The sequence below is a fragment of the Neofelis nebulosa genome, chromosome 18 (genome assembly GCF_028018385.1).
Source record: "Neofelis nebulosa isolate mNeoNeb1 chromosome 18, mNeoNeb1.pri, whole genome shotgun sequence".
Lineage (NCBI taxonomy): Eukaryota > Metazoa > Chordata > Mammalia > Carnivora > Felidae > Neofelis > Neofelis nebulosa.
The window spans coordinates 17,420,054-17,445,326 of record NC_080799.1 but is presented as its reverse complement, the minus strand read 5'-3'; the positions used below and the strand labels follow the sequence as shown (position 1 = coordinate 17,445,326).

General features: G+C 52.5%; 1 protein-coding gene across 5 annotated transcripts; it reads left to right on the top strand.

Annotated features, from left to right (window-relative positions):
• The first annotated feature begins 2,228 nt into the window (after positions 1–2,228).
• Positions 2,229–25,273, top strand: SETD1A (SET domain containing 1A, histone lysine methyltransferase). Of its 5 annotated transcripts, none has more exons than XM_058710613.1 (19): positions 2,229–2,342; positions 3,131–3,295; positions 3,510–3,605; positions 5,362–5,632; positions 6,769–6,890; positions 7,115–7,344; positions 7,627–8,485; positions 8,643–9,428; positions 10,148–10,324; positions 10,454–10,541; positions 11,282–11,439; positions 11,591–11,678; positions 13,715–14,056; positions 20,528–21,589; positions 22,008–22,180; positions 22,270–22,380; positions 22,565–22,684; positions 24,221–24,358; positions 24,440–25,273. In XM_058710613.1, exons 2-19 carry the CDS (start codon positions 3,146–3,148, stop codon positions 24,611–24,613), a joined length of 5,145 nt encoding a protein of 1,714 aa, XP_058566596.1. In that variant the 5' UTR covers positions 2,229–2,342; positions 3,131–3,145; the 3' UTR covers positions 24,614–25,273. The 5 variants fall into 5 exon arrangements, with proteins under 5 accessions (XP_058566596.1, XP_058566594.1, XP_058566598.1 ...); XM_058710611.1 differs by having other exon boundaries at positions 2,268–2,381; XM_058710615.1 differs by lacking the exon at positions 2,229–2,342 and adding an exon at positions 2,422–2,550 and having other exon boundaries at positions 13,769–14,056.

The following is a 25,273-nucleotide window of genomic DNA, read 5'->3' as shown; positions in this document are numbered from 1 at the left end:
TGTCCCTGTGGCTGTGAATGGGGTGAAGAGGGGGCCTCCTTGGGATCAGGTGACTTACTCCTAAGAGCCAGGTGGAAGCAGGTGTACCTGGGGGGGGGGGGGCGGGAAAATGGTTCCAGATATGATCCCCTTCTGGTGCTGGCAGGGACCAGTATCTTCGGATTTGGAGACTGAGTTATTCCAAGGCTAAAATTTTTGCACTCTTGTTCTTGAGTCTCCATCTCTTCCACTGATGATTTAGTTTCTTTCTAAAGTGTAAGTTTCTTTCTTGAGTGACTACTACATACTAGGAGCAAGGATATCTTATTTAACCCTCACAACGACCTCAAGAGACAAGTCTTCACCATTTCCATTTCAGAGATAAGGAAACAGGCCCGACAAAGTGGAGGATCTTGCCCAAAGCAATGAAAACTTGGACTACCTTTACCATAACATGGGAAATCTCCTTCTGTCTGATATAAGAAGCCGATCAATACCTTTCAACTGGGGCAAGAGAAAGGAATCTGCTCTTATCACTAGTGCTTTCATATAAAAATTAGGCTTCCATGTAAGTCTAATTTTCCTCAAAAATTTAAGGGGCTCTAATCCTCGCTCCTCTATTCTTAGCATGAGACCTTGGTCCAGTCCCTCTTTTCTCTTTTCCTGTAACTTAAAATTGTGAATTTGTATGAACCAGGCCTCAGGGTCCTTTCCCGCACTTTTTTTTTTTTTTTGAATGTTTATTTATTTTTGAGAGATAGCTTGAGCAGGGAAGTGGCAAAGAGGGAGAGGGACAGAGGACCAAAAGGGGGCTCCACGCTGACAACAGAGAGCCCTATGCAAGACTCGAACTCGTGTAACGCAAGATCATGACCCGAGCGGAAGTCAGAAGCTTGACTGAGCCACCCAGGCACCCCTCCTTTACTGTTCTGACTGCTGTAACATTCCTGTGAGACAGGAATGAACATCAATTTTTCAGAGGAAGAATCTTAAATTTTGAGAGGTCAATGGCTTGCCCAAGGTCACACAGGGAGGAACGAATGTAGGTAGAGATGTCTGAAACCTAGAGCATCCTCAGCTCAAGCAGGGGGGCCTTCTGAGAGTGCGGTTACCCAGAAACCAGGATGCCCTGCGTCCAAGCGAAATAAAAGGGTACCCAGCCTCGGCGACGTTAGCGCCTGGGCTGGTGCTGCCCTCCAGCGGTGGGACCACGTAAGCATAGCCCCCCGCCCCGGCTCCAAGCTGAGGGCACTGGGAGCATGGTGCTTGGAGAATCGACCAGCCCAGCCTAGCTCCAGTAGGTACTAGTTTATTTTTCACGAGACCTGTTCTAAGACCTTTATGCCCCCCAAGACTTTTCACAGAACTTTGAGGCAGCCTCGAATTTAATTACGAATGGCGGCTCGATTATAGGTAAAATGCGGCACCTTCTGCAGGCCTCAGTCTCCCAATCTGTCAAATGGGCATCTGAAACAGCTGGGGCCCAAGGGGACAGCGAAAGGAAAACGTTCCCGGCATTGTGTGCGACGCCAGGCAAACGGCCTGAGTCACCGCTGTTACTTGTATTTTTCCATCTCCTGGGCGCCCCTCCCAGCCCGCACGGTTTCGGTGGGTCCTACAGGAAGCGCCCCCGCGACGCCGGGCTTTACACGCCCTGGCCACGCCCTCTGCGCGCCGAGCGTTGGCTCCGCCCACTGGAGGATCCGCAGATTCGTTAGGCCAGCTCTTCAGAATTACTCGGGCCTCTCTATACCAGGCTGGAAATTCTCATCGGCCTCCGAGAGCAGCTTTGGGCTGTAGCCATTTCTCCGGGGTTGAAATTGGGCATTCCCCAAGCTCTGCTAGTAAGAAAGATCCGGGAAAAGTGGCCAACTCTGCCAACGGGGCTTGGCTAACCAGGCATTATTTTCTTGACTCCACCAAGGCGGGTGAAGGGAGGCGACAGCTGAGGCCAGGACCACAGGACCTGTGGCGAATCTGCAGCCTTTCAGGCCTTTGGCCGCACAAGGAAGGGGCAGGAAAGAAGAGCAAAGGAGCGCGCATCCCATCCACCGATTCGCCCCGCCCGCCTGACGAATCTGCGCCTGTTCAACGCGCCACTCAAATCTCCCCAGCTCTGGCTGGCCTCCTCCCCTCCGCCCCGCCCCCTTTTCCTCAGGGATTAGTCGCTGCTTTCGTCGCCGCCGATTCGTCAAGGACCCCAGGCCAGAGCAGCTGGGTAGTCGTGGTGAAGCCCACTCTCCGGGGAATGCGGCCAATCTCCAGGCTCCCTGGGCCGCAACTCTGGAGCCTTAAAGGGCGCCGGCCGAGGCGAAGCCGCTTTCCTCGGCCCCGTGGGTCTCCCGGCGGCACCCGTGGCGAAAGTGCGAATGTAGACGCTGTGCCCGCTGGGCCTCGCGCAGGTGGCGGTGGTGTTTGGTGCGCGCGCCGGGGAGGTGGTGGTGGGGGGGCGCCGCCGCCGCCACCGCTGCGGGGCCGGGTCTCGCGCTGCCGCCGCCGCCGCCGCCGCCGCCTCGCGCCGCTGAGGTGCCGCGCGGGGTGGGGGGAGGGGGAGCCGCTCGCCACGAGCGGGTGAGTGAGGCCTCGCCGCGCGTGCGCGGAGATGGGGGGGCAGAACGCGCCGGGGCGGGAGGAGAGGGCAGCGGCGCGCGTTCCCCCCCCCCACCCCCCCGCCCGGATTCGGGGCCGAAGCCGGGTCTCGAGCTCGGTCTCGCGGTGTTTCCAACGCCCCGAAGAGGTGCCACCTCTTGGCCAGAGGATCGGGGCGCGGGGACGCAAGCGGGTGTGTGGGAGCGAGAGCCGGGCTTGGCCCGGGCCGCTGGCCGGTGAGGAGGCGGGAGGGGGCGGGGCCTGCCAGGGGGCGGGGGAGGGGTCTTGCTCTGAGGCCAAGTGGGGCGCGCGCTAAGCAGAGCGGGAAGGTAAGGGGGCGCGAGATGGGCCTGGGGGCCTGAGGGGAGAGTTGGGAGGTGGAGAGAGAATGGGGTGTTGTGAGAGAGGGTACTTGGGGGAAAATCTGGGGGAGCCACGGGTCATGGTGAGGTGTGGAAACTGGGGTGATGAGCGGACCTGAAGTCTGGGCTGGTCGGTGAGGGGCAGCAAGGGGGTCAGGCCTAAGCCCTGAACCCCCTTGCCTATTCCTCTTTCCTGACAGTGTAAATGAGCAAAGATGGATCAGGAAGGTGGGGGAGATGGGCAGAAAGCCCCGAGCTTCCAGTGGCGGAACTACAAGCTCATCGTGGATCCTGCCTTGGACCCTGCCTTGCGCAGGCCTTCTCAAAAGGTGTACCGCTATGATGGAGTCCACTTCAGTGTCAACGTGAGTGCCCCAGGCCTTGTCATCTAGGGAACTCCAGGCCCCATTCTCCTCTGTTACCTCTGTTCAGCATCCTGAACTCCCATACCCATAGACTGCTTTTCTTAAAAGTGTGCAACCAGAACTCAGCTCTTTTGCATGTGAGTCTCCAAATGGGCTTCCTAGAACTCAACAGTTTCACCTTGAGCTGTCTTTCTGTTCCTGCTTTCATTCCTAGGACTCAAAATACATACCAGTCGAAGACCTCCAAGACCCCCGATGCCACGTCAGGTCCAAAAACAGAGACTTTTCCCTCCCAGTCCCTAAGTTTAAGGTATGTATCTGCTAGACCCTGTTGTGGTGGCCCTTGGGAGGTGTGGAGGATTCATCCTGGCAGTTTTTGTCTCAACATAACCTGATAAAAGTGGTTTTCCTATGAAAGGATCACAACCAAGTCTTAAAAGCTCGGAGGCTGTGAGACTGAGTTGTTCTGGAGAGGAGTTGTGTTTATCTTCTAGAAAGGTATAGATTAGGTGTCTCAAGCAGGAGTGCTGACTTCTTGAAGGATGAAGTAAAGGCACATTTCTTTGCTGTACCTATCACTGTGTAGTCCATGTCACAGCATGACAGTGCCCTGGTGTGATATGCCAGTTTCTCAACGATTAAGGGTATCGACAAGGCCAGGAGCACCATCCTTGGAGTTCTCTGCTCTTCACTCCTTGTTTGGTGCCTTGATCCATCTTGTTTCCTCAAAGTATTCCTCTTTCCCTGTGTAGGCAGGATACTCATCAGGCCTTGGACTGGCTCTCGAAAACTGATGGGTCTTGGTTTTCTTCACTAATTCTTTATTCTTCTTTATTAAGTAAATATTTGTAAGGTTGCCACTCCATTTTTTTCACTTTGTGTATTCTCCCTGGACAGTCTCTTTCACATACACGATTTGGATTGTTACTGAGACATGGTGATAAATTTCTGGTTCCAGCCAAGATCAGTCTCTTGAACTCCAGACTTTTATGCCTGGTAGAGGGACAGCTCCACCTGGAGGCCCCACAGACATCTCAAACTCAAGAGGTTGAAAAGAAGTTCTCTTTACTCCTTGATCCTGCTTTCCTTTCCATTTCCCTTTTACTGATGAATGGTAATACCATGTACTTAGCTGCACAAACTAGGAACCTGGGAGTCATCCTATGATTGTCCTCTTTTTTATTACATAATCTATCACCAAGTCTTGCTGATTCTTTTCTAAACACATTTCCTTTTTATTTTAATTCTTTTGTTTCCATTGCTGATTTTCTAACACAATTTCTGTATTCATTTTATGGGGTTTCTTGCCTCCATTCTCTTTTCCCATTTCATGCTCCACCACAGATGGCTCCTGCCATTTGTATTTTTTATTTGGCTTTTATATTATTTTTGTTGTCAAGTCCATGTTTTTGTGCATTGGCACATATGATTATAGATTTGACTAAGCCTCATCTCCTGCCTTGATGCTGTATATCTGTGTTCTACTCTAGTATACGTTTTGCAGTTTCTAGAAAATGCCAAGTTATTTTATAGTTTCATGTCTTAAGTCCTTGTCACCTCTTGAACTCTTGTTACCCAAAAAGTCAAATAGGAGTGACACCATCTTTGTGAATTCTTCCTTGCCTCCACTCGGAACAACACTTTTCTTCTCTGGGTTCCTAAACACCCTGTCTACACTTTTGCGGACATTTGTGTCACAACAGTGACTACGTATATATGTCTTGTCTGCTTTCCTGAACAGGAATCTTTTTTTTTTCATCTTTGTATTTCTGTTGCCCAGTCCATGGTAAAAGCTGAACTACTAAATTATTTTCTACAATTAATTTCTTTGACGTATACTTATTTCTCAGTTGTACGTTTCTTTTCCTGATTTCTTGTATTATTCTGTGATGAGAAGAACTCAGAGCAGAGAGAGGTCAGACTGACGTATCTATCACCTGTTGGAGCCCCTCTTCCCCATTCCTTTGCCCGTGTTTCCCAGTCGTCTCTGAACCAAGTTCCCAAAAGGCAAAGGAACAGTAGTCAGTATTGAGACCCCAGATTCAAGACTCCTGTCTTCTCCACAGCTGGATGAGTTCTATATCGGACAGATCCCTCTGAAGGAAGTGACTTTCGCGAGGCTGAATGACAATGTGCGGGAGACCTTCTTAAAGGATATGTGCCGAAAGTATGGTGAGGTGGAAGAGGTGGAGATCCTTCTTCACCCCCGTACTCGCAAGCACCTGGGCCTGGCCCGCGTGCTCTTCACTAGCACTCGGGGAGCCAAGGAAACAGTCAAAAACCTCCACCTTACCTCCGTCATGGGCAACATCATCCACGCCCAGCTCGACATCAAAGGTGAGGGCTCTCTTGCCTACTGCCTAAGGTTGGGTTCCAGCAGAGACTTTATATGCAAATGCCTATTGGGGCCAGGTGAATGATCAGGTTCATGATTCCTCATCTGCAATTCTTGGAGCCAGAAGTGTTTGTGAAATCAGAATTTTACAGAGAGATTGTGGTTTTTATGTGTTTCGTGTGTGTGTGTGTGTGTGGGGGGGTCCTTGGCAAGGTTGGGTAGCATCTTACAGTCTAGCATGTAACATGTTTGTAAGAAAACAAATGAAGGGTTATACTAGGTAGCATCAATAAAACCTAGTAAATAGCCTCAGTTCAGATCAAGTTTTGAGACCAAATTCAAAAAAATGTTTGGTTTTAAGTTTTGGGGGGTTTTGAAATTTTGGATCGAGAATAGGGACCTGTACAGATAAGTGAAGCAGTCTGGGTTTCTGTGTTGAGAAACAGTAGGGAGGAGTCGGGGACTGTAGAGTACACTGTCATCTGAAGGAGACGGCTATTAGTTGGTATTAGCCAGTTTGCACTTGGGAATGAAAACTGTTGCCAAATAACGTTTTTATATTAAGCCAGGAATCTAGGTTTTTGTGTGAAATCTCATTGTTTTTAAGTGCTGAAAATCCCTCCCCCCCACCCCCCCTGCCAAATTTTTAAGTGATTGTGTAGGGCAAATAAAACACAACTGTGGACTGGATTTAGCCCTCAGGCTGCCATTTTGCAACCTTTAGTTTGTAGGATGAAGAGCATGGTGGGATCTAGCATCAGACGACCTGGGTTTGAATTCCAGTCTGCCACTGACCAACTTTGTGACTTTGTGCAGGTCAATTTTCTTTGAGCCTATAAAATAGGGGTACTGATGCCTTTCTCTCCTGGTGATTATCCAACTTAGATTACTAATTTATGAGTGAAGATGTTTGATTATAGATTGTAAAGTGCCGTTCAGTATGTTGTTGTATCATTAGGTAGAGATGAGGTAGGAGGTCCCAAAGGTAGAGACAAGGTAGAAGACCTGAAATCCCTGAACCCAGGACTCCAAGAAATTATAGGAAACTTGAGGCCTGAGAAAGAAAGGGGAAAGCCAAAGAAGGAAGGAGTTGCTTCTTCCATCTGACTCTTGATGGCTCCCATTTTCCTCCCTCCAGGACAACAACGAATGAAATACTATGAACTGATAGTCAATGGCTCCTACACCCCTCAGACGGTGCCCACTGGGGGCAAGGCGCTGAGCGAGAAGTTCCAGGGCTCTGGTGCAGCCACTGAGACGGTAAGAAGCTTGTTGCCACAGCCCTAGCCACGTGGGCACAGTGCTTGGGTGCCAGGAACAGTATTTGGGAGGTTCTGGACTTCCATTAAGGATGGCAAGAGCCAAGAAAAGATGCAGAGATGCTTTCAAAAGACAGGGAACTGAGGTTCTTGGTTTGGGGAAGGGCAAGTTGTTGTATGGTACTTGATGTCTTCTTTTCTCCGTGCTCTACTTTTGCCCTCTAGACTGAATCCCGCCGCCGCTCCTCCTCTGACACGGCTGCTTACCCGGCGGGCTCTGCTGGGGTGGGCACTCCTGGCAATGGCACCCCCTGCTCCCAGGACACAAGCTTCTCCAGCAGCCGACAAGACACCCCATCTTCCTTTGGCCAATTCACCCCTCAGTCCTCCCAAGGAACCCCTTACACATCTCGGGGCAGCACCCCCTACTCTCAGGACTCTGCCTACTCCAGCAGGTGCAGAGTAAACACCCTCTGGGACCCCCAGATTCTGGGAGTTGACACTAGAAAGAAGAAACCTGGAGTCTCCCTAAAAGGGAGTTGGGAGTAATCTGTACTGGTTTTTCTTATGGATTCAGCCAATGGAATCCCTGTCCACAGGGAACCCCCTGTCTAGCTAGAAACCCAACAGATCTTCCTTGGGGGGCAGTGTCAAGGGCGCCTGGGTACTGCGAACCAGGACACTAGGGTTTGGTCCTACAGAACTGAACCTAGCTAACTCCTGCACTCTTTCTCCAGCACCACTTCAACCTCCTTCAAGCCTCGGCGGTCAGAGAACAGCTACCAAGATTCTTTTTCCCGCCGCCATTTCTCTGCATCTTCAGCCCCCACGACCACCTCTACAGCTGCCTCCGCCACTACTGCAGCCACTGCCTCGTCCTCCTCCTCATCTTCCTCCTCCTCTTCGTTGTCCTCGTCCTCTTCATCCTCCTCTTCGTCCTCATCCTCTCATTTTCGTGGTACTGACTCAAACTACCCAGCGTACTATGAAAGCTGGAATCGCTACCAACGCCATGCTTCCTACCCTCCCCGCCGTGCAACTCGGGAGGAGCCCCCTGGGGCATCTTTTGCTGAAAATGCAGCTGAGCGCTTCCCACCTTCCTACACCTCCTACTTGCCCCCTGAGCCCAGCCGGCCTGCTGACCAGGACTACCGGCCTCCTGCCTCAGAAGCTCCACCCCCGGAGCCTCCAGAACCTGGTGGAGGCGGGGGTGGGGGAGGGCCCAGCCCTGAGAGAGAAGAAGCTCGGACCTCCCCCCGCCCAGCCTCACCTGCCCGCTCCGGCTCCCCAGCCCCAGAGACCACCAATGAGAGTGTGCCCTTCGCTCAGCATAGCAGCTTGGATTCCCGCATTGAGATGTTGCTGAAGGAGCAGCGCTCCAAGTTTTCGTTCCTGGCCTCTGACACAGAGGAAGAGGAAGAGAACAGCACCACAGGCCCTGGGTCTAGAGACATAGGGAGTGAGGTGCCTTCTGGGTCAGGTCATGGGCCCTGCACGCCCCCTCCAGCCCCAGCTAATTTTGAGGATGTGGCACCTACAGGGAGTGGGGAACCAGGGGTTACCCGGGAGTCTCCCAAGGCCAACGGACAGAACCAGGTGAGTTTGGGGTTAGCCGGCAGAGATGACTGGGATCTGGGAGGCAGGGTTGGGTCTGGTGGGGTGGGGGAGGGCATTCGATAAGAGAACAGGGATTTGAGGAAAAGCCCATGGAAAAGGCAGAAGTTTCATGTGACCCTCCTCTGCACTCCTACAGGCTTCTCCGTGCTCTTCGGGAGAGGATATGGAGATCTCTGATGATGACAGGGGCGGTTCACCCCCTCCGGCCCCAACACCCCCCCAGCAGCCTCCACCCCCTCCTCCACCACCCCCTCCTCCTCCTCCCTACCTGGCTTCCCTACCCCTTGGTTATCCTCCCCACCAGCCTGCCTACCTCCTCCCACCACGCCCTGATGGGCCACCACCCCCTGAGTACCCCCCACCTCCTCCGCCACCCCCCCACATTTATGACTTTGTGAATTCCCTAGAGCTCATGGATCGACTTGGGGCTCAGTGGGGAGGGATGCCCATGTCCTTCCAGATGCAGACCCAGATGTTAACTCGGCTCCATCAGCTGCGGCAGGGCAAGGGATTGACTGCTGCCTCAGCTGGCCCCCCTGGTGGGGCCTTTGGGGAGGCCTTCCTCCCATTCCCACCCCCCCAAGAGGCAGCCTACGGCTTACCCTACGCTCTGTACACACAAGGGCAAGAAGGCCGAGGGGCATATTCCCGGGAGGCATACCACCTGCCTTTGCCCATGGCAGCTGAGCCCCTGCCCTCCTCCTCGGTCTCTGGAGAAGAGGCCCGGCTACCTCCCAGGGAGGAAGCAGAGCTGGCAGAGGGCAAGGCCCTACCGTCAGCAGGCACCGTGGGGCGTGTGCTGGCCACCCTAGTCCAAGAGATGAAGAGCATCATGCAGCGAGACCTCAACCGCAAGATGGTGGAGAATGTAGCCTTTGGAGCCTTTGACCAGTGGTGGGAGAGCAAGGAAGAGAAGGCCAAGGTGAGGGCCAGTGCTTGGGACTAGGGAAAACCTGGGGCTCCATTGAAGGAAGTAGACTTCTGGCTTTTCCAGGCTACACAGCTCAAAGTAAAAAATAGAGACGATCAAGGCAAGTGGAGAGAGAGACTGTGTAACCACTTGATGGGGCACAGTGGTTGAGCAGGAGAACTGGGACAAATGAAACAGTAGGAAAGCATAAGTTTGAGGGGCCTCTGGGTGGTTCAGTCAGTTAAGTGTTCACCTCTTGATTTTGGCTCAGGTCATGAGCTCAGGGTTGTGAGATGGAGCCCTGCATTGGGCTCTACACTGGGCGTGGAGCCTGCTTAAGATACTCTCTTTCTCTCTCTCGCTCGCTCGCTCGCTCGCTCGCTTGCCGAAAAACAAAACAAAACAAACATAAGCTTTAGAGTCAGAGGAGCTTTGTTCTAGCTCTACTGTTTGCATGCTTCTGGCAGACGAGGCCCTTAAGTCTCTCTGGGCTTCAGTCTTCAACGTGTCCATCTGTAGACTAGGAATAATAAAGGGGGATGGACTCAATGAGCAGACTTTGAAGAAATGTCTGCACGGGGGCTGGTGCAAGGGGGGTGTGGCATAGATCTGTGTCAAATAGAGGAGTGAGTAGATGCATTTCTGTATTCCTGGGACCTGGGAGTAGTTCTCAGGCAGGAGGCAGGAGGGAACGCCTGGGTTCTGGGGCTCAGTCCCCCTACTGCCCGCAGCCATTCCAGAACGCAGCCAAACAGCAAGCCAAGGAGGAGGATAAAGAGAAGACAAAACTCAAAGAGCCAGGCCTGCTGTCCCTCGTAGACTGGGCCAAGAGTGGGGGTACCACGGGCATCGAGGCCTTCGCTTTTGGGTCAGGGCTGCGAGGGGCCCTGCGGCTGCCTTCTTTCAAGGTACCCAGAACTGGTCTTGCCTAGTAGGGAGGAGACCGCAGGGTGGGAGTTCCCTTCCTCGGGGTAGGGGTGGTTGGGAACCATAAGAGTTTGAGTTCTAAACAGGCTCTGTCTCTTCCGGCACCCCAGGTAAAGCGAAAAGAGCCTTCGGAAATTTCAGAGGCCAGTGAGGAAAAGAGGCCCCGGCCCTCCACTCCAGCTGAGGAGGATGAAGATGGTGAGTGGGAAGTCAGATGGAAGGAGAACAGGGAAAGGGTGCTAGCTTCTGACAGGAAAGTAATAAGCAGAGGTAAAGGGTGAAGATGTCGGAGGGCAGGTAGCCAAGTAGAGGTTTTGGTGCAAGGTTAAATGAAAGCAGTTCTGAGATGTGTGAGAAGCTTAAGATGGGGTCATTCCTGGGTTCTGGTTGTGGTTCTTACTCTGGCGTGCTGATTGAAGTTTTCTGTATTTCAGTTTTCCCCTGTAAACTGGAAATACTTTCAACATTTAGAGTCGTAGGATTTCAGGGTTTAACAGGTCATCTGCCCAAGTTCCCCATCTAAAGCTCTTCTGCAACCTCCCTCCCAGTTTCCCTAAGTCTGAGCTATCGGTTGACAGCTTACGTGGCTAGGAAACTTCCTTATTGAGTCCGATTTGCTTCCCTGGAGACCCGTTTACCTTAGTACTGTTTTCTTGGTCAGGCATAACAAGTCCTCTCCCTCTTCCACCCAACCCAGAAAAGGATGAAAGGTAAAACGGGTGCAGTATGTTTAAACTCTATAAAATGTTACAGGTAGCTCTGGGGTTTTGGGTTTTTCTCTGTTGAGCTTCAGCTTCTTGTCTGTAAAATGAGGTCTGTCTTGTCGGACTGTCAGGAAGATCAGCAGTGGTGTGTGCAAAAGCTCCTTTGGGCCAGGGGAACGGGGACTGTTAACTGCTGATGGTAAATTGCTCTAACAGCCACTCATGTGCACCTAGACCCTGAGCGAGAGAAGGAGGCTGGAGAGCCGGGACGTCCGGGAACCAAGCCCCCAAAACGAGATGAAGAGCGAAGCAAGACCCAGGGCAAGCACCGCAAATCCTTTGCTCTGGACAGTGAGGGGGAGGAAGCATCCCAGGAGTCCTCCTCAGAGAAGGTGAGGGGCGCCCGGTTCTTGCCAAAAGCCTACTTGCTGAGTTCCTGTCACCACAGCCACCTTCTCTCTCTGGGCTGGAGCCCAGGTAGCTGTGCCTCCGGGAGGACAGTTGTTCTTCTCCTGTTAGTCCCTGTTTGTCCTTTTCTTTAAGGATGAGGAGGATGATGAGGAAGATGAAGACGATGAAGAACGTGAGGAAGCCATGGATACTACAAAGAAGGAGACAGAGGCATCAGATGGTAGGTACAGACAGAATACAGTAGAATTCTGGCTCAGGGAGGAAGGAATTCAGCTGCCTGTCTATCGCTTCCCTGAGTCCACAGAAATTTCATGCTAGATTTATTGGCCACCTTTGCCTTTCCCAAAAGCAGCTGTTCTTTAGCCCTATCCTTTGGAACGCTTGGCCCATTGTAAACAGTAAGTCCAATACCCAGAACACTCCCTTCTGCTTACCTCCTATACTGAAACTTTGCTCCTTTCTGAAGACAGCCTAGCAGAATGTACTTAATTTGCCCAACCCCTCAAGATAAGTGGTCCATGTTCTCCTGCCAGTCCTTGATAACTACCAGACCATGCCTTTCTGCCTTTGAGCACTGCTCTTCCTTTAAGGTCCAGCCACCGAGCCATGCTTCCCCTTCCTCCCCTCTCCCCTTAGCTGCCATCAGCAGACACTGCTCTGCTCTTCAGTTGAACACCTCCTCCCTCCACATCCATTGAGTCTTGGATATACGGTTTAGTCTTTCTTCTCATTCATTTGTTCAGAAATCGCTGTTGAGCCTCTACTGTGTACCAGGCGCTGTTCTGGGTATTGGGGACACATCTTTCATGCAACTTGTGATCAGTTGGAGGGGAGGAGGAGACTTGACGAGTGAACAGATAATAGCACCTCAGAGATACATACGTTGCAGAAGGGAAACTAGGTTACTGGGGTAGAGAGTAACGGGTGGGGGAGCTGGGGAAAGATGGGCTGTTCTAGATCTCTTGGAGAAGGAGTGCCTCTGAGAGGTGCCATTTCAGCAGAGGCCAGATGGGAGAATGATGATCTGAGAGCCTATCTTTTCAGGAAAGAAGAGGGCAGGGTCACCTTCTCTAAGGGGGCAGACTGTTGTACATCCATTTTGTCACTGCTTTCTGTCAGTTTCACCACCTCAGTGTTTCTTGGATTTGTTGCCTTCATTGTTCCTGCTGTTCTGTCTTTTCTCAGTTAGAGTCTTCTGCAGCAGTTTTGATTGATTACCTCGTCTTTGTTTCCATCCTTCTTCCTCCATTCCAATCCATTTTCCAGTCTACCAATGGCATTTTCTTTTCTTCAGCGAACACCTGACCCTGTGACTTCCTCCATAAAGTCGATTCCTAGCGCCCTATTTTCTATAAGATGACTCCTCCTCTTGATACGTTAGGCCATTTAGAACCTAGCTCCCATTTATCTGTTCAGCTCTATCTTGCCATTCTCCAGACCCATCCTTGGCCACCAGCACTGTCTATTCTAATTTATCCAGTTGTGTTCCTCAGACACTTCAAATTTCTTAACTTCTTACAGAATTCTTCTAGTGTATTGCCCTTTCCCAGAGGCATAAAACATATATTTTTAAAGCTTCTGTTATCCTACAGTCCTTTTTATGAGTCTGTCGTCTAGGCAGCATTTATAAGACCCACTTTGGGAAAAGCTTAAAGCAGACCGCTTACTGGTCTCCAGGTGTCTCACCTTCCCTCACCTTTGACATCCCTGTTCAGCCCTCGTGTCTGCTTAGTGTACTTTTTTTTTTTTTTTTTAATGTTTATTCATTTTTCAAAGAGAGACTGAATGCGAGTGGGGGAGGGGCAGAGAGAGAGAGGGAGACACAGACTCTAAAGCAGGCTCCAGGCTCTGAGTTGTCGGCACAGAGACCCAACGCAGGGCTCAAACTCATGAACTGTAAGATCATGACCTGAGCCGAAGTCGGACACTTAACCGACTGAGCCACCCGGGCGCCCCTGCTTAGTGTATTTCTACTTGTCCTTGACTTCAGCATCTCCCTCCCAGGGATCCCTTCCCTGACCGGATCTTCCAGGTAGAATCCAGGACTTCCCTTTGCCATGGTCCCCTAGCCTTTCATGTTGAGGTTTATCTCACCGTGAACAAATAGTGTGTTTATTCAACTCCTTGAGGGTTGGACTTCCCAGCACCTAGCACAGTGCCTAACCTGTCCATGGTAGGGAGTCAATGAATGAACCCATGGCTTGACCAAGGGAGGGGTGTTCCCACCTCGCCTGATTGCCCCTTCTGGATTTCCAGGCGAGGACGGGGAAAGCGATTCGTCCTCCAAATGTTCTCTGTATGCCGACTCAGATGGTGAAAATGATAGCACGTCAGACTCCGAGAGCAGCAGCTCATCCAGCTCGTCATCGTCCTCATCTTCCTCCTCATCCTCCTCCTCATCCTCCTCATCATCTGAGTCCTCCTCTGAAGAAGAAGAGGAAGAGGAGCAGCCAGCAACCATACCCTCAACGTCCCCTCCCCCCAGAGATGTCCCTGCGCCCCTGCCAGCGCCTGTGGAAGAGCCCGAGCCAGAGCGGGTTGCAGGCTCCCCAGTCACGCCTCTCCCTGAACAGGAGAAGTCTCCGGCAAGACCTGTAGGTAGGTGATGCTGAGCTGTTCATTTGGTCTCTGTTTATGTGTCTATCTGTCTTTGTGAGAACAGTGACAGGGTTAGCAGTTTTTAATTATGTACAAGTATGTGACTTTGAAAACGAAAGTCACCATCTCCTGTCAGTCCTTCCTTGGAGCCATTTATGGCCACATTCAAACTGCTGTCATGAGCGGTTTACAGAGCCAGGGCAGGGTGTTTGGCTAACAAGGAAAACAGAATGGTGTCCAAGTTAATTAAGGAAAATCCCAATTTAACAAATTCCTCCTATTTTTCTTGAGTCTGTGCCTTAAATGTGTAGTGGACACTTGCAGGTGATGAAATGGACAAATAGGTGGAAAGCAACTAGTAACAGCATTGGCTTGGAACTTAATTTTATCTTTTCTTTTGTGGATTTGTACATTCAGTTATTTTATAGCACATACACATAATTTGTCCTTCTGAGTGAACTGTTCATTCAGGCAGTAGGTATTTATTTACTGAGTACAGTTGACCCTTGAACAATGCAGGGGTTAAGGGCACCAACCCCCCTGCACAGTCGAAAATTTACCTATAACTTTTAACTCCCCTCAAACTTAGCTGTTAGTAGCATACAATTAACTGGAAGTCTTACTGGTAGTGTAAGTAGTAGGTTATCACATATTTTGCATATTATATGTACTATGTGCTGTATTTTTACAAGAAATAAGCAAGGTAGAGAAAAAAAAGTCATTGAAATCTTAAGGAAGAGAAAATACATTTATGATACCTTACTGTATTTATCAAAAGAAGTGTGTATGTAAGTGGCCCCGTACAGTTCAAACCCATGTTGTTGAAGAGTCATCTGTACTTCACAGTAGGTGCAAGGGATACAGTGGTAGGCACAATAAGTCCTGTTCTCACTATCCTGAAGCTTATGGTCTATAGGGAGAGACAGTTTAGTTGAGTAATAAATACCTAAGAAAATCTGTGGTTACAAACTGATAAACACCACAGTAGAGGACTCTGAGAACCTGACTACATCTGTGGAGACATCTTTGCTGTCTTCTGTGCTGAAACATCATTGAGCTGAAATCAAGGTAAAGCAGGCAGCCGGCATTAATGACTAGCATGTGCAAAGGCATTTGCACAACAATGCCTTTGAGCAAACAGCATGTTGGAAGCAAACAGCATGTTGGAAGACATAAAAGAAACCTTCGGGATGGTGGAGAGTGAGGAGAAGCTGGGGTGACTTCTGGAGAGGTGAGCAAGGGCTGGGTCGTACAAAATGGGTAGATCATACTAGGAATTTGGTCTTTATCTTGAGGGCAGTGGAATCCCATCAGAGCAGTGACATGATCATGTTTGTGTTCTGAAAAGAAGCAGTGCCTAGAAAATTTGGAGAGGGGCCAGAGTTTGTGGAGGAAGAATAAGAGGCTATTGCAGTTAGTAAGTAAGGGAACCAATGGTGGTAACTTGGAGTAGGGTGTTCTTAGCATGGAATTTATAAGTCAGTTTTCAAGATAGGCTTCGTAAATGCATGTGGCCTTCCAGACATCTCTCAGATATTACTGAGAATCTGGTCTGAGATGGACAGTGACCACATGAAGACCTCCCAGCACTGGTGCACTCTGTTCTGGTGCAGACCTCACGAGTCAAAGCTCTCATTAATCCTAAAACACCTCTCCCAGCCTCTCCTGAGTCTGTCGGTAGCAGAAGAGTCTGTCGGTGGTCAGAGGGCATCAATCTCAGTAGGGTGGGATGTGGTCAGTTTTGCATTTTGCCAGAAAGATCATTCTGGCAGGAAAGGGAGGGATTCGGAGAGGTGAGGAAGGAGGTAGGGTGACCCGTGTAAGAGTTTGAAGGGATGCGGGTAAGTGAAGGGCGTGAACCAAAGCAAAGGTGGTTATGAGTGAGGTGTAGGGAGTAGAAGTGGGGATGAGGATTTGAGAAATTTAGGAGATAGAACCACTTGGTCGAACTACTTTTTGGGCAGGGGAAGTCAAGGAGGAGAACCAGAATTAGGAAGAAAGCTGATGTGATACTTTAGGGTTGACTTTGACATGCCTCTGGGACCTCCAGGTAAGAAACATCCAACAGGCAGTTGGATCAGTAGATCTGGGGCACCTGGGTGGCTCAGTCAGTTGAGCGTCCGACTTCAGCTCAGGTCATGATCTCATGGTTTGTGGATTTGAGCCCCATGCTGGGCTCTGTGCCGACAGCTCAGAGCCTGGAGCCTGCTTCGGATTCTGTGTCTCCCTCTCTCTCTGCCCCTTCCCTGCTCATGCTCTTTCTCTCTCTCTCAAAACTAAAAAATCAGAAAAAAAAACATAAAGAATTAAAAAAAAAAAAAGTAGATCTGAAGCTGTGTAAAGAACCAGTGGGCTGGAAATGTAAATACTTGGGAACAGGGCAAGTGTGGGTGTGAACATGCTCGTTGTATACCCTAGAATGATGTGATAAACCCTAGAACAAGAGAAGGGCTCGTGCCTTACCATTGTGTAAGAGACAGGTGGGCAAAGGGGAGCCAGAGGAGGCCAAATAGGAGCTATCAGCAAGATAGGAAGGAAACCAGGACGCTCAGTTTTCAAAGGGAAGGAGTGGTGTGTACCAACAGGCTGAAAGAAAGGTTGTAAGATAGGAAAAGCTTCTGCTGGATTTGGCAGTTAGGGGGTCACTAGTGACCTTATCAATTTCAATAGAGCAGATCAGACTGGAGCCAAGTTATGGGGTGTTCAGGAGTAAGGCAGGTGACAGAGATAACCAGCCTTTTGGAAGGGTAGACTACTCTTGTGAAAAGAGAGAGAGTTGATAGACTGTAATGAGTAATACTAACATTTCTTGAGTGCTTCCTGTGTGCCAGGCTATAGGCCTAGGACATTGCAGATTTGTCTTCTTATTTAGTCCTCATTCCATCCTTGTTACTCCCACTTTACAGATGAGGAATCTGAAGCTTAGTGAGATGCTCAAAGTCACCCAGCTGGGATTGGAGAGACAGCAAGAGAATACAGGGTTGATGGAGGCTTAGTTTTCCAAAATAAGTGAGACTGAAGCATGTAGATATAGGGCAGAGAGGAGGAGGCAGATAGATAGGCCAGGAGAGAGAGAGCAGTATCTGGGGGGTAGAGGGGTGGACTCTAGGTCTGATGCACATCCATAATTGGGGAGGCAGGGAGATGTGGGATTTCATGCTTGAGGGCCTTCTGTGCATCAGACCTAGAGGGCATTTTCTGAGCTCCACGGAATGGCTGGAGGAGGAGCCTTGGGGAAGGAAGTAGAGAAGGGAATAAGGTTGAAAAGGGACCCGGGCTTGGTTCAGATGCCCCGCTGAGACTGGGGCTCAGGGGTGAAAGAGGAGGGAGCACAAGTGGTTGGGCAGAGTCAGGGTTGGAGGTCTCCATACAGGGTGGCTGTGGCAGCTGAAGGATGTGGAAAGTGCCGTGAAAGGAGAAGACAGAGTGAGGGCCCTGCAGGCAGGCACAAGAAGGAAGGCAGCTCATTTAGGAGGACAGGCTAGAGGGAGCTAGAAGGTGGGGAATTGAATAGGTGTGGTGCCATGTGGTGAACTGAAGAGACCTGAGGAAGTGTGATCAGAGGGCAGGGCGTCAGAGTGTAGGGGTCTGAGGTGGCACCATTCCAGGGATAACAAGGTCACGTACAGGACTGGTGGAGGCTGGCTGAGGATGAATGAAGGCAGGCACTGGAGAGGGGAGAATGGGGTGAATGGGTGAGATATCAGAGTTTCTTAGGTGGGGTGCCTGGGAGGCTGAGTCAGTTAGGCATCTGAGTCTTGATTTTGGTTCAGGTCATGATCTCACAGTTTGTGGGCTCGAGCCCTGTGTCAGGCTCTGTGCTGGCAGTGTGGAGCCTGCTTAGGATTCTCTCACTCTCCCTGCACCTCCCCTGCTCTCACGCTCTCAAAAAAAGAAAAAAAAAAGCCCCTTAGGTAGATGGCAGAAATGGGAGAGGAGAGGAAGGTTAAGGCAGGTCTCTTGGCTTTTACCGAATGATAGGGATATTTGAGTTCCCAGGATGCACCTTGATAGAGGATATGTGGCCTGATGGCAAGAGAGGGCTTGTTTAGTGGAACCCAAAGATGGGACCTGGACACCCTTTAGGATTTGCCTCTCCCCCTCCCCCTCTGCCGCCTCCGCCTCCTCTTTTTCTTCTTTTTTAAAAAAATGTTTGTTTATTTTTGAGAGAGAGAGAGGACAAGTGTGGGAGGAACAGAGAGAAAGAGAGAAGGAGACACAGAATCTGAACCAGGCTCCAGGCTCTGAGCTGTCAGCACAGAGCCCGACGCGGGGCTCGAACCCATGAACCGTGAAATCATCACCCGAGCTGAAGTCAGATACTTAACTGAGACACTGAGGCACCCTGATTTGCCTTTATTCTATCTTCTGGTGTGGTTCATTCCTTTCTCCTGCAAATGGGCTTCCCCTGCTTCTTTATTCCAGCTGATGTCCATGCTGCAGAGAAACCCATTCCTATCTGAGATCCTTATTCTCAGGGAAGTTTCTGGTTGGGCTGCTTTGGGTCAGGTAGTCATCAGTTAATGATGGATGGGCGCAGGGAGTAGGGCAGGTCATGTAGCAGAAACATTGGCTTCTGGGAGTTGTAGACCAGAAAGGTACCCCAAAAGTTGTCTCCCTAAATGAAAGGTATGGCCAGGTTTCTTTCAGGATAGGAAGCAAAAGAAAAATCTATGTGAAGAAGCTGAGCCAGGAGGGGAATTTTTTCCCTCAAGAGCCAGACTTCCAGAGGGCACAGTGAGCTAGGTTGGAATGATGGGTCAGAGGCAGGGCTGCCCCAAAACAGAGAGGAGAAGAGGCAAGAAGACTGGAGGACCTGGGACGAACACCCAGGACCACCCTGTGGCTCACTGCTGGCTGAGACACCAGATGCTGTCCAGAGTCTCAAGAGATAGCAGGCTGAGGACGTTGCTGAGGGTGCCTGGTTGGGGAACGTCTGTTAAGGCAGTGGACACATGTTGATCACTGCCTGCTTGGGTCAGGCCTGGAGCTGACTGCCCTTTAGTTCTGGGAGTGTTAGAGCAAGACGTGAAACCACAGAGCCTCACTACAGGATGTCCAGAGCAGCATGGGGAGGTGGATAAGAGCACAGAATTCAACCCAGGCTGTCTGGGGTGAGCTGTGTGGCCTTGGGCCAGTTATTAACCTCTCGCTGCCTCAGTTTCCTTATCTGTAAACTGGGTTTTATTAATAGTACCCATTTCACGGGCTAATTGTCAGGAATGAAATGAGTAGTCAACACATGTTGACTTATATTGGTACTTGGCACAAAATATTAGCTAATAATCTGCTGCCAGACTAAAAAGACTGGCACTTAGGAAGCACTGGCCTTCTGGTTCTGAGAGGAAGTCACTACCAGTGTCTGAAGAAGCTGGGGAAGCTTTCACAAAGATGGCGTTGAGCTGGGGCTGAAAGTTGCATGTGAGCTTTCCCAACGTGCAAGAGAAGAGAGGCATTCCAAACAAAGGGAGCCACGTAAATCAAGGGCCAGGGGTCTGAAAGGCCATGCCTGTTCTGGTGGCTGAAACCTAGGAAGAGAGAGGGTCAGTCTGCAAGACAGGGTCTGCCTCAGGGAAATGTGTCTGGCTTGAGCTGTATTCAGACCCTCTGTTGGGACGCCCAACAGAGGGAAGCTGTGTCTCTGGGGGACTGGGGAGAGAGCACCGCCTGCCCAAGACAATGTGTCCCCTCCCCAGGCCACACACCCCCCTCCCCCCATCCTTAGGATCTCAGCTTCACTCTCACCTTCTTTAGGGGAGTCTTGACCCCTGTGCACTTTGGCAAATCTCTAGTACTGTTTGGCATGTGGTGGGGAGGAAACAAATTTTATGCAGTGTTTTAATACAAAGATTTGGCTTTTTACATGTATCTTTCTCACCTCACTAAACAGAGAAAGAACATTGTTTGTAGTTGAAATAACAGATACTTTAATTCAGAGCCTGGTTAATTGCATCCTCATTATACACTGCCTGGCAGAACTCGTCTTGGCCCGTGTGCCTAGTCCTTGGACGTAGTTCAGTCAGTCACCACCAGTCTTGGTAAACAGGCTACAGTCTAAGTATTTGTTTCCCTGGAGCTCCTATCCCGACTCTTCACAGTTTGGGCTGTGCCTTTGTTTCCCGTCATTGTCCCCATTGGATTATAAGCTCTGTGAGGGTTTTGAAAGTGTCTGCTTGACGTGTTTTTCCCACGCCTGCCAGAGTTGGTGCTCAGTGGCTGTTTGTCGAATCTCCTCCCGCCGCGGGAGCCCACAGTGCTGAGGACATTGCAGCCGGGAGGCAGCAGTGTGTTTGCGGAGTGAGCCCAAGTGTCTGCTGGTAGTGGGGGCGAGCGTGCAGCCTGTCAAAAGGCAGCCTGGACATGGCCTCCTCAGCGAGGCCGCCGGTGCCCTGCCCACGAGGAACCTCTTGTCTGATGACGTTGGCCCAAGTTGCTGACCCTCTCCTTTTCCCTGTGTTCTTCCTTCCCCAGGTTCCACCGAGGAACCACCTCCCAGTGTGCCCCAGCCTCCCCCTGAGCCGCCAGCGGGTCCCCCAGCCCCCGCCCACCGCCCTGACGAGCGCCCCTCCTCTCCTATCCCTCTCCTGCCCCCACCCAAGAAACGCCGGAAAACCGTCTCCTTCTCTGCTGTGGAGGAGGTGCCGGCGCCAGAGCCTCCCCCAGCTGCCCCACCACAGATCAAGTCTCCTGGACCTGTCTCCCGCAAAGTTCCCCGGGCCGTGGAGCGGACCATTCGAAACCTGCCCCTGGACCACGCATCCCTGGTCAAGAGTTGGCCCGAGGAGGTGTCCCGAGGAGGTCGGAGCAGGGCTGGAGGCCGAGGCCGCTCTACTGAGGAGGAAGAAGCTGAGCCAGGGACAGAAGTGGACCTGGCAGTGCTAGCCGACCTGGCCCTGACCCCAGCCCGTCGTGGGCCAGCCGCCCTGCCTCCTGGCGATGACTCGGAGGCCACAGAGACATCAGATGAGGCGGACCGCCCGGGCCCCCTCCTCAGCCACATCCTCCTGGAGCACAACTACGCCTTGGCCGTCAAGCCGCCACCCTCCACACCGGCCCCTCGGCCCGTGGAGCCAGTTCCTGCCCCTGCAGCCCTCTTCAGCTCCCCAGCAGATGAGGTCCTAGAGGCCCCTGAGGTGGTGGTGGCTGAGGCAGAGGAGCCAAAGCAGCAGCAGCAGCAGCAGCAGCAGCAGCAGCAGCAGCAAGAGGAAGGCGAGGAGGAGGAGGAGGAGGAAGAGGAGTCAGAGTCATCCGAGAGCAGCAGCAGCAGCAGCAGTGACGGGGAGGGTGCCGTTCGGCGTCGCAGCCTCCGCTCTCATGCTCGGCGCAGGCGGCCTCCCCCGCCCCCCCCACCCCCTCCACCCCCCTCCTTCGAGCCCCGCAGTGAGTTTGAGCAGATGACCATCCTGTATGACATTTGGAACTCAGGCCTGGACTTGGAGGACATGGGCTACCTGCGGCTCACATACGAGCGGCTACTGCAGCAGACAAGCGGGGCTGACTGGCTTAACGACACCCACTGGGTCCATCACACCAATATCCTGGGCCCTAAGGCCGGCCTGCTCTGGACAGGAAGGCAGGCCCCGGGGGTGGGGGCAGGCTTCCCTGGGGTTGCACGGCTGGGTAACGTCCCCCTCAGATTGCAGCTAGCACCTTTATCTCCCTCCCTATCCTGTTCTGTCTGCCGCATTCAGCTTGGGTATTTCTCCTCTAGCTTCCGGGCCACCCTTTTCTCTCTGTCTCCTGCCCCTTCTCTGGCTCCCCAAGTTTTTCTGGCAGAAAATGTGGGATCTGAGACTTCCTTCTCTCTCTTTTTCTATCCTCACTAAGTATGCTCAGGACCTCCAGCTAAGTTCAGTCACCCTTTCCTTGGGCTGGGACTGGGGAGACAGAGGGGAGGGGCCCCAGGGGTCTGGCCAGTCAGGAACCCATTTTCTTCCTTAACACCCTGCACTCACCAACCTGAGCACTCCAAAACGCAAGCGGCGGCCCCAGGATGGGCCCCGTGAGCACCAGACAGGCTCAGCCCGAAGTGAAGGCTATTACCCCATCAGCAAGAAGGAAAAAGACAGGTACCTGGATGTGTGTCCTGTTTCTGCCCGGCAGCTAGAAGGAGCGGACACTCAGGTAAGGCTCTGCCCTTGTATCTGGCCCACTGGGATCTCTTCCCATGGTTTCTCCTGTCGCTTACCTCACCTCTGTCCTATTTCTCCCAGGGGACTAACCGTGTGCTTTCGGAGCGCCGGTCTGAGCAGCGGCGGCTGCTGAGTGCCATTGGCACCTCTGCCATCATGGACAGTGATCTGCTAAAGCTAAACCAGCTCAAGGTGAAGAGCAGGGACTTGGGGGAAGAGAGGCTTGGTGGGAGGGCAGCATCATGAAGTCCCCTAGGGGTGGGCATGGAGGGAGGTGAGTGGCCAAAGAACCCTCCTGCCCTAGAGGTCTGCAGGAAAGGCAAGGAGTTAGGTTGAGGGAGGCACCCAGCAGCACGGTCTGCCTTCTGCCCTCTAGTTCCGGAAGAAGAAGCTCCGATTCGGCCGGAGCCGGATCCATGAGTGGGGACTGTTTGCCATGGAACCCATCGCAGCTGACGAGATGGTCATCGAATACGTGGGTCAGAACATCCGCCAGGTGAGGCCCCAAACCCAGCCCCCAGTCAGAGGGGATGCTGGCATGAATGCCATCCATTCTCTGCATAAAGCCCCACATAACCTCCCAGCTCCAGGACATAGTCGGTGAAGCCTGCCTCTTTCTGTTTTTCCTTCCTTCAACAGTTAGTAACGGATACTAGTAAACTAGATGGTGATGATCCAGCAAGAAACAAGACCAGTATTCTCTCTCCCTTTAAGCACCTCGCACAGTTTAGTGGAGGAAGACAGGCATTGCACAAACAACTGCAGGAAAGGATGGCCTTCGGTTGATCAGAAAGGGGCTCAGGGAGGCAGCAGCGATGGGCGCACGGTGATGTTTAAGGCAGGAGCTGAAGGATGATGAGAAGATACCAGACTCAGATGAGGGGAAGGATGCTCCCAGTTGCCCAGCAGCACATGAAAAGGCAGGGTAGTCTAAGGAGGGCAAGGAGGTCACCGTGACATAACCCTAGAGAGGCAGGCGGAGCCAGTCTCCGCGGAGCTTGGGAGCCATGTTGGTGAGCTGGGGCCAGGGGTAAGGGGAGGGAAGCTGCCGTGAAGCACCAGGCACTGGCTGCGGTGGGACAAAGGGGACAGCTAGAGACGAAGACCAGTGGGGCGCTGTTGCGGAGATCCCAGTAGGCCCTGGTGGCCTGAAGTAGTGGCAACTGGGGTAACAGAGGAGCCTGTGGGTCCAAGGTAGCTGGCGGGACCGGCGACAAGTTAGCTCTGGAGAGTCAGGGCAAGGGCGAGGTGAGGCCACCTCTCAGTGCTGCTCTGAGCAGCTAGGGTAGGTCGCCTGCCAGTGAGGTGGGGAGTGAGGAGGAGCGGCTCTGTGGTTGAGATGAGTTCCAATTGGCACATGTGGAGTTGCAGGGCCCCGGGGACATCTAGAGGATGACGCCCAGCAGCTCCACGGAGGTGGATTTTGGCTAGAGATGGAAGTTTGGGAGGAGTCCCCACCACTTTTCTGGCAGTTGAAGCCCTGGAAGAGAGTGAGATCACCCAAGAAGAGAATACAGGGGGCCTTATTGTGCATTTCCTGGGAAGTAGTTACTCCTCCTTGCACAGAATGTGGGCACTAATGGTGACAGGTGGCAGCCAATGGGTGCTTGTTTTGGAGAGAGAGGGTCCTGGGAGAAGAGATGAACAGGAGTCAGTCCATGAAATGGCCACTGTCATCTTGGGAAGTGGCCCAGCCCCACCATATACTGGGGGCTCCACTAGGGGCCAGGCAGAGGCTCTAGGAGGAGCCAGTGGCCACTGCTCCTGCCCAGTGACCACCACAGTGGCAGCCAAAGGTGTCAGGGTTGGAGAGGCCCTATGAGAGAGGGCTCCTGGAAGCAGTGAGAGTATCATCGCCTTAGGTTGACAGCCAGAGAAGAGCTACGTAGGTCCAGGACAGGTTGATGTGGCCCCCAGGGTGGTAGGTGGGTGACTGTCCCAATCCCCTTCATGGGGGCTGGTGGGGTCAGGCCTGGTCTGGCAGGGAGCTGAGGGACAGCACCCTGACTGTGGCGGCACCCCATCCTACCAGATGGTGGCCGACATGCGGGAGAAGCGCTACGTGCAGGAAGGCATCGGCAGCAGCTACCTGTTCCGGGTGGACCACGACACCATCATCGATGCTACCAAGTGCGGCAACCTGGCGAGGTTCATCAACCACTGCTGCACGGTGCGCGGGGGGCCAGGCCAGGGTGGGATGGGCATGGGGGTGGAGGGCGGCCACGGCTCACACTGCCCTCCCCTTCTGTAGCCCAACTGCTATGCCAAGGTGATCACCATCGAGTCCCAGAAGAAGATTGTGATTTACTCCAAGCAGCCCATCGGTGTGGATGAGGAGATCACCTATGACTACAAGTTCCCGTTGGAGGACAACAAGATCCCGTGTCTGTGTGGCACCGAGAGCTGCCGTGGCTCCCTCAACTGAGGTGGGGCAGGACTGGTGCCCACGCCCCTATTTATTCCCCTTGGTGCCCTGAGCTCCCAGCCCCCCAGCCTTAGTGGGCTCAGCAGGGCCCACATGCCCCCATCTCCAGATACGGGGTTGGGAGGCCCTGAGCCCAGCAAGGGAGCCTCAGTCCCTTGAGGCAACTTCTGCCTCCCCTGTCGCCCCTGCCCACCCACCCCCTAACTTTTTTTTCTTTGCGGAGAAGAAGCTGTAAATGTTTTGTAGCTGCCAGCAGCTGTTTCCTGTGGAAACCTGGGGTGCCGGCCTGTACAGATCCTGTTCTTGGGGGGCTGCATAGCCCCCTTGCTTTGTGTTAATGGGGACTTCCCCTTTGTGCCCTGCGTGCACCCCTCCCCAGTTTAGGGGGTCTCTAGGGGCAGTGGCCATGTTCTCCCCCTGGGGGGGGGCTCTGTGCCCCCAGTCCTAGGGACTCCGTGCCTGGAACCCTGCCTCATCTTCTGTTCCTGCCAGACCCTGTGGGTCACCCTCCCACCCTGGTGTCTGGAAGCTCCTGCTCTGCCAGGCCAGGATGGTGGGGGGGGCGGGCCCTTCCTGTTGGGCTGGATTGTACATATGTTAATAGCGCAAACCCAACGCCACATTTTTATAATTGTGATTAAACTTTATTGTACAAAAGTG

What these genes read in the sequence shown, in the direction of transcription:
- SETD1A (XM_058710613.1), top strand. Translation starts at nt 3,146, where the DNA reads ATGGATCAGGAAGGTGGGGGAGATGGGCAGAAAGCCCCGAGCTTCCAG. An exon ending in GCAAGGAAGAGAAGGCCAAG is followed by an intron (nt 9,429 to 10,147) that starts GTGAGGGCCAGT and finishes TACTGCCCGCAG; the next exon opens with CCATTCCAGAACGCAGCCAA. An exon ending in AGGAGTCCTCCTCAGAGAAG is followed by an intron (nt 11,440 to 11,590) that starts GTGAGGGGCGCC and finishes CTTTTCTTTAAG; the next exon opens with GATGAGGAGGATGATGAGGA.